Source organism: Aphelocoma coerulescens, chromosome 3, assembly GCF_041296385.1.
Source record: "Aphelocoma coerulescens isolate FSJ_1873_10779 chromosome 3, UR_Acoe_1.0, whole genome shotgun sequence".
NCBI classification, from domain to species: Eukaryota; Metazoa; Chordata; class Aves; order Passeriformes; family Corvidae; genus Aphelocoma; species Aphelocoma coerulescens.
The window spans coordinates 43,936,596-43,950,416 of NC_091016.1; the positions used below are offsets into that span (position 1 = coordinate 43,936,596).

The 13,821-nt window shown below is 42.2% G+C and overlaps 1 protein-coding gene across 1 annotated transcript in view; it reads left to right on the top strand.

Annotated features, from left to right (window-relative positions):
* Nucleotides 1-4,241: 4,241 nt before the first annotated feature.
* LOC138108000 (visual pigment-like receptor peropsin) overlaps nucleotides 4,242-13,821 on the top strand; it is a 34,838-nt gene continuing 25,258 nt past the window's right edge. Inside the window, exons 1-2 of the mRNA XM_069009973.1 lie at nucleotides 4,242-4,734; nucleotides 5,662-7,869. Coding sequence (XP_068866074.1) covers nucleotides 7,749-7,869 — 121 coding nt within the window. The 5' untranslated portion in view covers nucleotides 4,242-4,734; nucleotides 5,662-7,748. The remainder of the gene's footprint in view (nucleotides 4,735-5,661; nucleotides 7,870-13,821) is intronic.

A 13,821-nucleotide genomic window follows, 5' to 3' on the forward strand; every position in this document is an offset into this window, starting at 1 on the left:
TTGCTCTATTTGATGCTGCCTGCACACAATCTCATATGAACACATTAAGATAAAGGTCTGTGTTGTTTTGCCAGTTTGGATATTGGAGCTGAGCATGCTCAGGGTCATCAAAAGTGATCAAAACGCATCATCCAAAAGGAAACCCACACTTCTTAAAAAGTGTTCAGAATCAATGTGTGCATAATTTGACACAGGGCAAGAACAGATGGAGTTAAGCAGGAAGCTTGCTTTGTTCTATAATTTTATATGATGAACAAAACTTTGCTGAAGCCAGTGCAGCTCTGTCCAGCCACTGCCTGATCTGTGTAACCTGTAGGCCCACGGATACAGTTATTGCTATTGCAATAGCTATTGCACATATGTGTCTATATGTACACACACAGGCTATGTGCTGACATTGCGGTACTGAGGTATGTCAGGCTTGCTTTGCCTCAGATTGCCTTAGCCTGCCTGGAACTTTTTAGCTGGCTTAGCTGTAGCAGCAGTTTATTTTAATTATCAGGTGACTATTTCCTTATTTGGCCATGGGATATAAACACAATTTTTGTACAGACAAGAATAGCGAGTAGTTATTTTGTGTATAGTGAAATATGTATTCCATCATCTTAATATTGCAATGTAAAAGAAAAAAGGCCTGGTCTGGCAATTGAGGGCTGCCTGTGGCAACCCAGGGTGCAGAGGATAGGAGTGCAGACATGAAGAGGATGAGAGAAGAGGGTATGGAAATGTCAGCTGAGAGCTATGGACAGCTCAGCAGTAAACCTTGGAAACAGGCAAAACTGGCTTATAGGTGGCTGAGGAAACAGATAAGAAGCATACAACATGTGTAAGATATTTTCTAGACAGGTCGTTCAGACATAATGTGGAGTACCATACCAAATAAAAAGAACAAGGTGTAAAGTAATAATGAAAATGTACCAAAAGAAGCCCGGAGTGGACATTAGAAAGAGAGGGAAGAAATCAACAGTTTCAACATCATTCTTGGGTACTGCCATTGTGTTCCTTCTAGAAAAAAAATAGGAATATGATGCTCCCTGTAACCATTTCCTCCCCTGACTGAAGCCAACTGCATGAAGACTCAAGAGAAAGTGTGGAAGGGTGAGTATAATACCAGGGAGAATTGTAGGTGGTAGGAAGTATGTGTTGGATTGTTGTTGAGACTTTTTCCCATGTTAGTGTTCTTCCTTTATTTTCTTTTCTCATAAATGAAATACACTTTGAAATGCTTTTTTCTTCCCTTTTTCTTTCCCTGTCTAATTCCCTAATTTGCTGAATTTGCAATAGCTTGCTTAGTGTCTAGAATGCAACTCTAAGTTTCTCCTGACATTAAAGTCCTGCTGATACATGAAATTCTGGGGGTTTTGTTCTGCCTTTTCTGCAGAGCGAATTCTTCACTTGAGTCAAAGTGACAGGTCATTCAGTGCACCTGCCTCTTTCAGTGTATTTACAGTTTGGTAAGCTGAAAAATCCCAATACATTCTGCTTTTTTGAACAAACCCCTAAGAAATTAGGGATCAGTTTTCAAAACATACCATTTTGAGATTGAAGGCATATGATATGGTGCAAGCCCATATTTGGGGAAAATTTATGCTCTAGCTGGTCTCCCTTCCGAACTGAAGCAGTGAAGCACTGCTGCAACACAGAGAGTAAAAGCACCCCAGTGACAGAACACCAGCCAGCCACTCTTTTGAAGTAGGTTTGTTTAAACCTGCTACTCTAATGAGCTCACCAAGAATGACTGGAAGGCTTTTAAAGCCCAAAAGCCAAGTTTTGCTGTAGCAGTCATATTCTTTCAATTAATAAAAAGTCAGTGCAACTCTTAAAGACAGGTTAGAAATAAAAGAGCTCAAATCTTGTATCCCTTTGTGCCACAGAGAGGCTCCTGCCTTTCAGCCACTCTACCAGTGGTTGCCAAGAGTGCCCCCCCTCTTTTTAGGAAACTCCCTATCATCTCAGGAGCTAGACTTCCCACACTTCACTGAGATCTCTCACAAACTGATTCAGCTGCCCAAAAGGTTTTCATTTCCTTTGTCGTCACCTAACCATCTCAGTGTGAGTTCAGCTCAGAGCAGGGAGGTCAAATAGTACAAAGCCTCAGCCTCCTAATCTGCACAAAGTAGTTTCCATTCTCCTCAATCATCTTTCAACATAAAACTAGCAGATATCTGAAGTGGCAAGATAGCCTGTCTTCATATTAGCATCAATCTAAATGGTGTTCCTTGAGAAACAGTTAATTTCAAACTGTATATTGCAGTGATAAGCACTGATCAAGCATTATTTTCTGTCAGGTGGTTTTCTAGATCTGTCACAAGCTACAGAACACAACTCCCAGAGAAACATTAGCATTCAGGATTGATGAGAACAAAAATAATGTATGAAGCTGAATAGGCTAAAGGCCATTGAAATCATGGCAGAAGTATGGATTTTACAATATATTCATGATATAATGTAACCATTTTCTTAACTGAGTTTGGCAAATAACCCAACACAGGCAAAGAAATGTGGTTTAGACATTTAACTAGACAATGCATAGAGTGCAATTGTTTTCATGCTAAAATGTCACAGCAAGGGAACTCTCCAGGGTTAAACAGGCATGTTTTGAAATATAAGTGGTCAAGCATATTTCACATTATGATTACTCTTCAGTTTAAGAATTTCAGATGTGGTTTTGTGCTACAAAATTGAACATTGGCAACAAAAGAGCAGATTCAGATCTGGTTCTTACAGGTAGACTATTCCAAATGGCTTGCAGCAGGCACAGACATTCCCATTTGTCCATCAACACATTTTGAGCATTACTGATCTAATCTCAGGATTTTTTTCCTTTTCATTCAATGTGTATTAGAAAAGAATATGCGTAAATACTTTCAACAAGTGTATTTTATTGGAACCAGGGAAAAAAAAGATGATGTGATTTGGAAAAATCTTCTGATACAAAATGCATTTTCTGGCTAACTCAATGAAATCCATAGGCATAACTCATTATTGTATGATTGTTTATTGCAAGACTAAGTGATGTCTTGTTGGATATCAATTTTTTTTTCATTTTGTAGTGAATATTCTAATTCAAAAATGTGAAGCAAAAATGAAAATAATTTATCAGAAAGAACCTATGTAGAGATGTCCCTACTAATACACCATTGGATTTGCCTTGAAATCCCTCAATTATATTTCTGTAAAATCTCAGAAGATTTTATGCCTTACAGAGACAAAACTGTATTTTATTCCACACAACCAATTTTCTATCTGCTTATGGATTATTTTAAGCCATCCCTTCTGAATAGTTTTCCTTTTGCATCCTTCTTCAGTGGTCCTTTCCTTTAACCCACACATGACAGGTATCGTGCAAAAATAGTGCCTTGAGAACATACAACAGCTTTCTGACAAAATCATTCCTTTGGCAACTGCCCAAATCTCTGTGCTCCTCGGGGAAAACAGGTGCTTGTTGGAAACGTTCATCATATGTTTTCTGTCACACACTAATTTTTAGGATTTTTCTGGTTTTCTGTATTGGAAACAGTACACTGGATTCTAATGTACCTAGACTGAGCATCTCAGGCTGGTTAGTGCTGCTGTGATACTTGCCTTCTTGTACTGGTATATATGTCACTTTGAAAACATTTAGAGAGGCAAATAGGGAGGGTTAAAAGGCTGTTGCACATTTTAGCAGCTCAAACAGGAGGTACTGCTGGCTTGTATCTGCTCTAAATTGGCTTTGCCTGCTACCTCAGAGACCCCTGTTTGGTTTTGTGTGTTCCTAAAATGGGCTTCATTGCCCAGTTGTGTCCTAATCTGGTCATTTCCTCACTTGCTTTAGTCAGGTGCCCTGAGGTATCAGTGATTTCAGGGGGTTTCCTCACTCATTATCCTGCCGGGAGCAGCTGCCCAAGCCCTCAGGTGCAGCCCCGAGCGGTGATTCCAGGGCGGCCATGGGATGCAGCTGGCAGGGGCTGTGCAGGGCTCACTCCGGCCCGATGGGGTCGGCACTGTGGTCCCCCCCCAAGGTCTGTGGGGCGCAGCTCGCAGCAGGACCGAAGCGTCCGTGTGGCTGCTCCCAGCAGGGCTCGCTGCTCTGCCCCAGGTGTGCCCGGAGCTGTGCGCCCTTTTCCCGGCTTGGCCGGGCTCCGGAGCCGCCCCAGCGCTGCCCCTGCCCAGGGGGTGCCGTGGCCCTGCTGTACCTGCGGGCGGGTCGCCGTGGGGAGGGCACGGCTGGGCTTGGGGCGAGCAGAGGGAGCAGAGGAGGGGCCGCAGCGTCCCAAGGCGCGTTTGCCTTTTTGTGTCCCTTCTGCGGACCCAGCCTGCAGTTCCTATGGATTTACGAAAAGGCTGGTTTAGGTCCTTTCATATCCAAGTCCATTTTTTTCCCATGCCTTCCCACAGTCACAGCTATGTCAAACAGAGTAATTCCTCTGTACCATCACAGCGTTTTAGTTTTCTTGTCCTTTTATAGAACGGCTCATAGCAGATGCTGCTTTAATCCTTTCAAAGCACTTTGTGAAGATAGTGAAGGCACTCGGGGATAATCTCTGTGAAGCCACTAAATTGGTCACCACCGAAGGACTGCGAGACGTGAAACTAGGCTCCAGTAATCTGCAGAGGGAGCTTTTTTTCTCTCGTTTGGAAGCACGGTGACATGCAGACCCACCGAATAAACCACAGCAGTTTGCAAAGCCTCTGTTCTTCACTGGAGGATGCCACCAGAGGGAGGAAGGAGAAAACTGCAAGCAGGTTAAGGTATTAATCACTCAGTGTAATGTGTGAAGACCGGGGTGGGGGGAAAACAATCATCAAAAAGGATGCTTAACCATGGAGAGGAGTTTACTCAGATTTATTTTTTCCTTTAATAGCAAAAAAAATATTTTCCCCCTCTTTCTTCCTTCTCGCTATTATTACAAGGGATAAGGCTTGGCAGAAGACTGTCATTGAAATGTAAAGTTGATATATCCACGGACCTGTGGTATTCCTATGAAGTCAGAAGAAACTCACAGCTGGGAAAAATCAAAATTCAGGTTCAGGATATCAAGGCAAATAATATAATTTGCCTTTTATTGTGGCAAAAAGGAAATAATTATCATGGTTACTTATTACCATTTAAAGTGCTTGTGCCAAAAGAGGTCACATTTATGTAAATCATACTATTTCCTTGCATAAAAAACCCTCTCTGCTGGTTGTCCCTCTCCCTATTTAATCAAAGTAGAGAGCACTAGCATTAGTGTGACGAGAGATGCCAAACTCAGACTTGGAAGTCCGGGCCTGTGTCAAATGCCATGGAAAAACTGCTTGTGCACAAAGGGAAGTGGTCAGCAAACATGCTGTGCCACTCAGCACTGCCTGTGCTGTAGCAGATCAATGCACCCTATGCTTGCCATGAGGGTGGATTCCTGCAAGGTGGGAAACAACACCCTGTTCCAGGACACCGGGTCCTGGCTGCGCAGCAGGAGAGACCTGCAGTGTGAGATGTGCCTCGTCGCTGGGGGAAACTCTTGGGGAGCTCTTCTCTTTCCTCTCACTAAGCTGAGGAATCTTGCCCAGAGGCCTTGGATTTGTCCCACAAATGGGCTGTTGGGTGGCTGTTTCTTCTCCAGTGAGAGTAGAGAGAGCATGGACCAGGTTTCTGCCCAATGTAAAATGTTACCCTTTTGTGCATCTTTCTCTTGGTAGTTGATAAAATACCCTCCAATGAAGACATGAGCATTCATGGACAGAGATTTTGTGATGGATTCTCCTCTGAGGACCTCTTCTCTGATCCAAGTTCCTTGTCCTGAAAGTAGGTGACATTGCTGTGCTTTGTTGTGGGCCTTCTTGAGCATTGTGAATGTCCCAGGGCACTGCCTTCAGCAAGAACTCTCTCCCTGCCCTCCATCTGAACAGGCATCTGACGAACTCACAGGGGGATAACTAGCCAGAAGTGGCTGCTGCAGCTCATTGCTGAAAATGTGTGATTGTGCACGTTCCCCATGAAAGCTGATGCATGTTCACAGCTTTGCTGGGGGCCCAGGGTACTTAAATGGCTGCAGAGAGCAACACCACAGCAGAGAAAAGGCCTCTTGTGCCGGGCATGCCAGACAGCCTTGTGAGGGATGTGTGCATGGTCAAGAGATGCCTGAAGTTAGGTGGGATGGGAACATTGGAGCCAACCTGGAACTGTTGCAGAAGCACAGCAGTGAAGGCCTTTGGCCTCAAGAGCAGTGCTAGGGCCATTTTTAATCACTGAGCTGGTAAGTCCCTGGTCACTCTGTCACAGTCTGCCGAGCAGTGAGCTTTAGGAGGCTTGTCAGGGTTCAACTCCAGCTGTCTATTGATAGGTCTCTCAAAGAGTCAGAAGGTGAGCTGTGGCACGTGGCTGGGAAAATCAGACCACTTAGCTGCAGAAATGTGATCTGTAGGAACTGCCAGACCCATCCTACAGACTTTAGGTTGGAGAAAGAGCAGCAGTTCAGTGCCTGGTACAAGAGCAAGATGGCTGGGGACAAGTCAAACCTGCAACCCTTGCAAGGCACTTCGCTGAACCAAGTGTTTGGGTCACTGTCCTCAGCTTTAGCAGGAAGGTGAGAGGCTCCTCTCTTTCATCACAGCATGTCTGTGTCTCCCTCCTCATGGTAATGGATTGCTCTGCCCTTTAATTCTTGTCACATTGCCATTATTCCCCTCTTGTGTGGTGACACTTCCATAACGAACACAGGGAAAGCTTGACAGGAGCAGTCAGTCTGCCCCAGGAAGGACAAAGAGCCTGTGGACAGGGGAGATCCATAGTGAGGTGCTCTACTGCCTTCAGCTGGATGCCACCACTGGGCCCAGTTTGCTGCCCAGGGTGAGAAGGGACAAGCCAGTGCAAGACGGGCATGGTGGTTTCAGTGCAATGAGAATGTGTTGCTCACCAGGAAAATTTTGCTGCTCCAGATGAATTAATTCAGACTCACATATTTTAGTTATGACTACAATCATTGATACCTCAGAAAAATTAAAAATACTCCTGACTGACTCAAGTCCATGTACTTCAACAAGACAAGGTCTCATTTTTCAACAGTACAGGAAAAATCCCACATCATACTTCCAGCTTACTCCAAGATTGGAGGGTGCTTAGCAGTCTAAAAATATGATCCAGAGTACTTACATTATTTTTCAACCTGTATTGGAAATTACCTTCCCTTCTTCTTAAATTAACAGCTAACTTGCTGGCAAAGTGACTTCATAGATGATTTTTTCTGCAATGTTGAGGTCACGTTTTCAGGTAGTGACACCTCCCTGGTTTTTTTTCACTGTGCCTTTTTTTTTTAAATTTGTGTGAGATTTTTCCTGAATTTCATTTGACCTAAAATGCAAGTCATCTTTAGTGAAGAAAAAAGATGAAAGTACAGCTATTTAAGCAGCATATCAGTATGGTGTGGGTGTGCCTGTGAGCCTGTAGGTTATGTGGTATTACCTTATTTTAAAGGAAGTTTTCTTTTGTCATATCCACACTCTTCATTAAAGATTTTTGCACACAGCAGTAATGAGGATACAAAGAAATCTGCTGTCTTTTGCTGGCCACAGGTTCACAGGCTGCATTAATAGATAGGATTAGTGAAGAAGAATAGGTCAGAAGGCTGCAAAGCTCCTGTCCCTTGAGATTTCCTTCTTTAGATCATTAGTCTTATTGAGAGCTCCCTTGAATACAGCGAGCAGAAACTGAGGAAAAGGCTGGAACCATTTCGTTCACCAGGACGTGCTGGGGAAGGGCGATTTCTAGGTCATAAGCTCCACTGAAAATGTCTGTCCAGTTTTCTGCACAGGCACCCTGGAGGAACAACAACATCAGTTTTCTGACCAGAGAGGCAGCTATAACAGAGCAAGGAGAGACTATCATAGGTTTCTACCTCTTGGCTTTAGGTAGGTATTTGGCTTGGATGTGAAAGGGAGCTCTTAAATAGACATTATCAAGTTCAAAGTGATTCATTTGGATTTCATCCCTAATGGAACAGGATGGTAGAAAATGTAATTTTTTTTCAATAATTGCAAGATCAGAGAGGTACAACTTGTTTTTGATAAAAAGAGATTTATATTTAACGCAGAAATCTGGAAGAAAAATAAATAGTGAAGCCTGTAAACTTTCAACTAACGTTAATTAAGCTTAATATGTAGGAAGATTTAAAAAGTATCTTATCAGAAGTACGTGATAATTCTGTGTCTGCTTGTGTTTTAGTACCACTGAATAAATGTTCTCTGATTTTCAGAGTTGTGGCTTTTGACTGTCAGTTGGCATCCTACAGTTATCTTCTGCAGAGAAACAAAATATGGTTTTGTGGTTCTTAACTTTAATTGTTTATATTGTTCTTGCTTTAAATGTTGGATGCACATAGAAATTGACTTCTTCAAACAGGATCTATGAAAGATCTAGGTACTGGAACCTTATCCTGTGTTAGCAGTCACAATACCAAGTGTTTCTTTTAGTTCTGCTGGAAGACAGCTATTGTAAGTGTATAACAGGGATTTGAGAATGGCACTCTGGATGAATGCACTCTGATACCACTGTAATTTTGTTTTCTTTGTTTAAATATTATTTATTTTGGGCAGACTTATTTTGGGCACACAACACAAGGGAAAATTTATGAAATTTCAAAGAGTGCAAGCATGTAAGTGCAAGTAATAAAAATTTCAACCATAGAACCTCACAGGAAAATAGAAGAAAATTTAACTTTTATTAAATCTGTTCTTCTAAACAGCATGTACAAAAATGTTTATATTCGGTTTATAAATGATTGGCCTAACAGATTTTTTTCTTATTCTAAGCTTATTACATATTTCAATTAACTTATTAGCCTTCAGCTTACACTTGACAAAGGTCTGTGTAAGTTAAAATGTAAACTGCTAAGTATACTAATATGTTTACCTGAGACTTTCTTATCTTTGTCTATAGGAACTAGGGAAAGTTGTGCTTAGAACAAAAACAGAGACTGTAGTAGAAATACATATGGCTTCTATCTTAGGAGAGTTGATTAGGAGAGTGGTTGTAAGCTAAATCAGAGGTATTCCAATTTATCCCCAGTCTGTTCACATCTGCGTATCCCCTCATGAATGGCTGGGAAATGTCTGCACCATCAGCTAAAGAATTAATCAGTTGCACTTAAGACTAGAAAGAAGATCTTAGGTCAGCAAGGCCAGTCCCCTGCTGAGACAGTGTATAATCTCATTTACACAGCTATCGTGCTCTCTCATATAACTGGCTAGGGGGGTTTTTGGTGTTATCACTCTTCCAATTGAAAGCATGTTCCTGATTTTGTTTCTCTGTTGGATAGGAGCCTTCGCCTAAGTTTTTAGCTAAAGTGATCACAACAACTTTACACACTTTTTGGTGACCCCTGTTAATTGAAATAATTTTTTTGCTGGCAAATGACATTCTATGGCCTATCTATGTTCCTTAAGGAACGATCATACCTTGAGGTCAACCTCTGTATTCCTATATTAAGCAATTGAGGGAATTCTATTTTGTTGGTTGGTTGATTGGGGGGCAGGGGGTGATTATAATGTATTTATCTCCTGTCATTATACCTTCCCCCTGTCATTCCAGCAGCCTTATAGCCAGGACTGAATACACCATCCTAGCAAGGTCTTGCCATCACTATTCACATTCATATTTACACTCTACCAACTCTACTGATCCCTCTCAGTGTTGCCTCTGCATCACACTGGTAGTTCAAACTTCTTCCATCATCAGCCAACAGAGATGTTCTCCTCTGCTGCTTCCTAATACTGACCTCACATCTTCTAGCAAATATTTAGGTGCCTGAGTCTTTAGACTATTCGGGTTTGATTTCTCCAGGTCCTTCAGCCAAGCTTACAAGTGCTTTGCATGTCATAGATACTGGTCTTGAAACTTACCTCCAGATTCAAAACCCAACTTGCGTTTTTTGCAGAGTATGTAAAACCAGCAGTAGCACTACTCCAAGTGTAGTGTAGATCTGGCTAAAACTGATGGATGTAGTATACCTTTCGGAAATGAAACTTTTGAAAAAATCTGTTAGTCATACAGAAATAAGAAAAGTCCTAATGTCTTTTCTCCTCAAAGGTCTACTGTTGCACGTCTGCAAGCACCAGCCACAGCAATTTACAGGTATTAGTTTTATGTACACCAATAACTTGTTCTATCCAGGGAGCTGTGATGTGGCAGAACGAGGACTCTTTCATACAGACACCCTCTTGCCCCTCTGGCAGAGAAAAAAGGCCAGTCCATGCAGTAGCTTCCTGTACCTCTGTTGCTTTTGGGGGTCTGACAAGACAATCTACATTTGCTGGAGTCTATTGATACTTCCTTACACAAAGCCCCAAAGATGTTCATATTTGATACTCTTGGGGTTTTGATGCCTTGAAAAATGTCTTCAGCGATTACACTTCTGTAGTTACTGTTTTCTTCTCTTTTGAATATGCATATGGCAGTGCAGCTTCTTGCAAATTCTGACGTACTTTTCCAAAACCAAAGAGATGTATGTGATTGGTGTTAGCATTTATCCAGAAGACTGGGTTCCTCTGAATCTCCTCACCTTCACAGGATAAAGTACTAAAAACCTACCTATCTTTGGCCAAGTCTTCCCAGAGTCACACATCTTGACAGAGGACATGTATATCCAAGAACCATGGTCTAACGCCCTTTGCTGAGATAAGGTGTTTGTGTGTCCCCTTCTGGAAATTCTCATAGGTCACAGGCAGCACAGCTGTCATTTGTGACCGACAGGACACTGATGTACGTGTTGCACGTGGTACAGCAGCCAGGCAGCTTTGAATCCAGCTGAGGGGTCCTCAGCACCCTGCATGGCAGCCTGAGCACAGTGGTGTCACACACTGACATCATGAGAAAACCAACATGAAGTGCGCGTTGTGTTTTGCAAATGCTGACGGACGTTGAGATCACTGCAGTGCTTCTTGATACCCAAGTCATTGTTCCATTGTTCTCCTTGCTAATGTTTTGGTTAGGGGACCAGCAAAGTGGGGAGAAAGTGCAGTGCCCATCCAACAGCAGTGATCCTATTTTAGAGGAACTCTCTGCAAGTGATAGCAACCGCTGTGTTACCGTGCACTAGGTCAACTGTGTCAGCATCCTCTTTCTTAAGGCAGCACTCTGCTCCCATCCTTTCCTTCAATGACCTCAAAACTGTCTCTAACAGACAAGTGAAAGCTTGTCCTGCTGCTAGGATTATATCTGACCCCTTTTTGCCTATGCCCTAAGTGGTGTGGTACGGTGGAAAATCTTTGTACAGTTTAAATTATGAGGTGCAATTGAAAAGTACTGCCCATTGCTGCTGGCTGCTAGACATCAGGCAAAAATATAAAGCATTTTTTTCTTCATAGTTATTAACTGGAATTCTTAAGCTGTTTTTTTTCCTACATTTATACACAATTTGTTCTCTGTTCGTTTCCCCTAGTTTCACATTTAACTGAGGCTGTTAGAGTAAATATGAAGCATAAAAGGAAATTTTAATTCAGTAAGAGAGAGTACTTGTTAGAGAACAAATTCTGGCTTTTTGTGAGTGCTTCTATCTGAAAGGCATGCTGAGAGCATTACCAATCCTATCAGAAAACTGGAACAGACCACAAGATTCAAATGTGCCTTTAAAAGACACACGTTTCCGAATGGTAATAGTAAACTGTTACTTGACAAGTGACAAAATGAGTGTTATTTTGGGATTTTGTTTGACAGATAAATCTGAGAAGGTGGGAAAGGAAACAAGCTATTCACAGAGCATTCATCCACAAAATTGCATTTATTGAACAAATAATCTCTCCATGCTTTGTCAAGTCTAAAACAAGATGACTCTTCTCCTTCCTGTCAGAACTGGCAATGCGCCCTGGACAGGATATTGTGTGTGTATAATTGGCAGCAAAGACTGAAAACAGAGCAGGGTCACTTCACAATTGCAATAGTTAATGGCAGCTTTGCAAATTCTCTGAATTTTATCACTGTTTTAATTAAAGTTTTCTAGGTGGAAAATGTTTTGCAGAAAACCTCTTCTGATAGGCATTTATGCTTGTGTATATGTAGTTGCGTAAGTAACTGATTTCATTCATGCCTGCTCTGTATTAAGATGCTCAATCCAATTTCTCTCCTAGAGAAAGGTTATTTGCTGAGGGAAGAGCCTACTTTGTCTTGTAACACTGAGCCTCGCCTTTTGCTCTCATTTCTTGAATTCTTCCACTTAAGGCTTTATATCTATTTTAAACTGCATATGGCCAAGTTGTAACACCCATTTTTCTATTTCAGTCCTGCCAGGTTTTACAAGACTGTGCAACAATGTCTAATAAGAGCAAGTCTAAGTAGAAAGCATAATAACCTATTTTGGCTGGGCACAGGTTAAGTCATTGTCCCGGTTTGAGACCAATTGGGAGGAACATCCAAAATGAACATCCTCTGATAGAAGGCAGGTTAGAGCCATCCCTCCCCCACCAGGTTTGGAAAGAATTTTCCTTGGGGGAAAGTGAAAAAAACCCTATTTATTTAACAAGTAAAGTGCACACAGGCACAGGAAAAAAAAAAAAAAAAAAAAAAAAAAAATAATGCTAAATAATAAAACCTCTCGCTGTGGAGAAAACCTGAGTAAAATTCAAAGTCCTTCTGGATGTGGCTCTCTCCTCTCCGGAGCTGGGGTTCGGCATGGGCCCCTCCAGGCCACAGTGTAGGGTGTCCCCATGATGCTCTGGTGTTGCTGAACAGTCCAGAAGAGGAAGAAGAAGAAGCCAAAGTCCCAGGGCTCCATATTTTAGCTAACGAACAAGAAATGAGCTAAAAAGCAAAAGGAATGTAACTTCCCTGCTGCAGAAGCAGGGCAGCCGGGCAGGAGAAGCCAGCAAGCTTATCTCTGTTTTGAACACAGGGCCAAAAGAATTCCACTGGCTCTCCCCTCTCTCCCTTAGCTAGCTCTAAAGGCACAGAACTCATGTCTGGCATAGGGCAGATGACAGGCAATACAGTATCATACAGTCACCCCAGGACAGTCATCAGCTGGAAATGTGGATGACCAGCTCAGAGCTATCAATTCACTTGTGCCTTATTTAGTACTCCAGAAATGATGTTAACAATGGAACTGCATGCAGCCTCAGGTGCATATTGCTTGTTCCAAGACCATCTCAGGTACATGAGAGAAAAATAGGGATGTCTGAATGCACAGGCTTGAGTGATTTGACACAAATCTTTGTAACATTATAATGTACCTTTTTGATATTCCTAAACTATCTCACTGTTCTCATTTGCTTTCAGCAGAGAGATTTTCAGCCTCCTTACTCACTCCTTCTGGCTACTTTTCTGGTGTTTTCTTCGCACGGGCTGGTGGGCATCACACTGACACAGGAGCTTGTGAATAGGGTTTCAGTTCCTGACTTTCACCAGCTTGCTTGCCAGCCCTTCTGTACTTCCCAAGAAATCACATATAACAGCACCAGCCTCTCTTGTGGAGTGCTTTTGACATCTGTGGATTCAAATGCTCTCTTAGGGAGTGTTATTCCAGGAGAAGGATTACTACTGAATTATACAGAGGCAATACAGTATTTTTAATATTGCTGTCCATCCTATTCCTCCCACCTCACAATGTTTGCAAAACTACTTCAGCATTGGCATATTATCTGTATATTTTGCCACTTCAGAAGATCCAGCATCTCTGATGAACAATTCATGTCAGGCTGTGCTTATGGGAAAAATGTGGTGATCCCTCTCTGAACTTTATGCTGGGAGGGAGTGCTCAGTTTCTACCTAGCTGCTATTTTTCCCTCTCTTGCCACATTTTGACCACAGCTGAAATCTGTCTTTTTTATCAGAATTACCTTAGTATGCTGGGTTTGGATTTTGGGGTTGGTTTG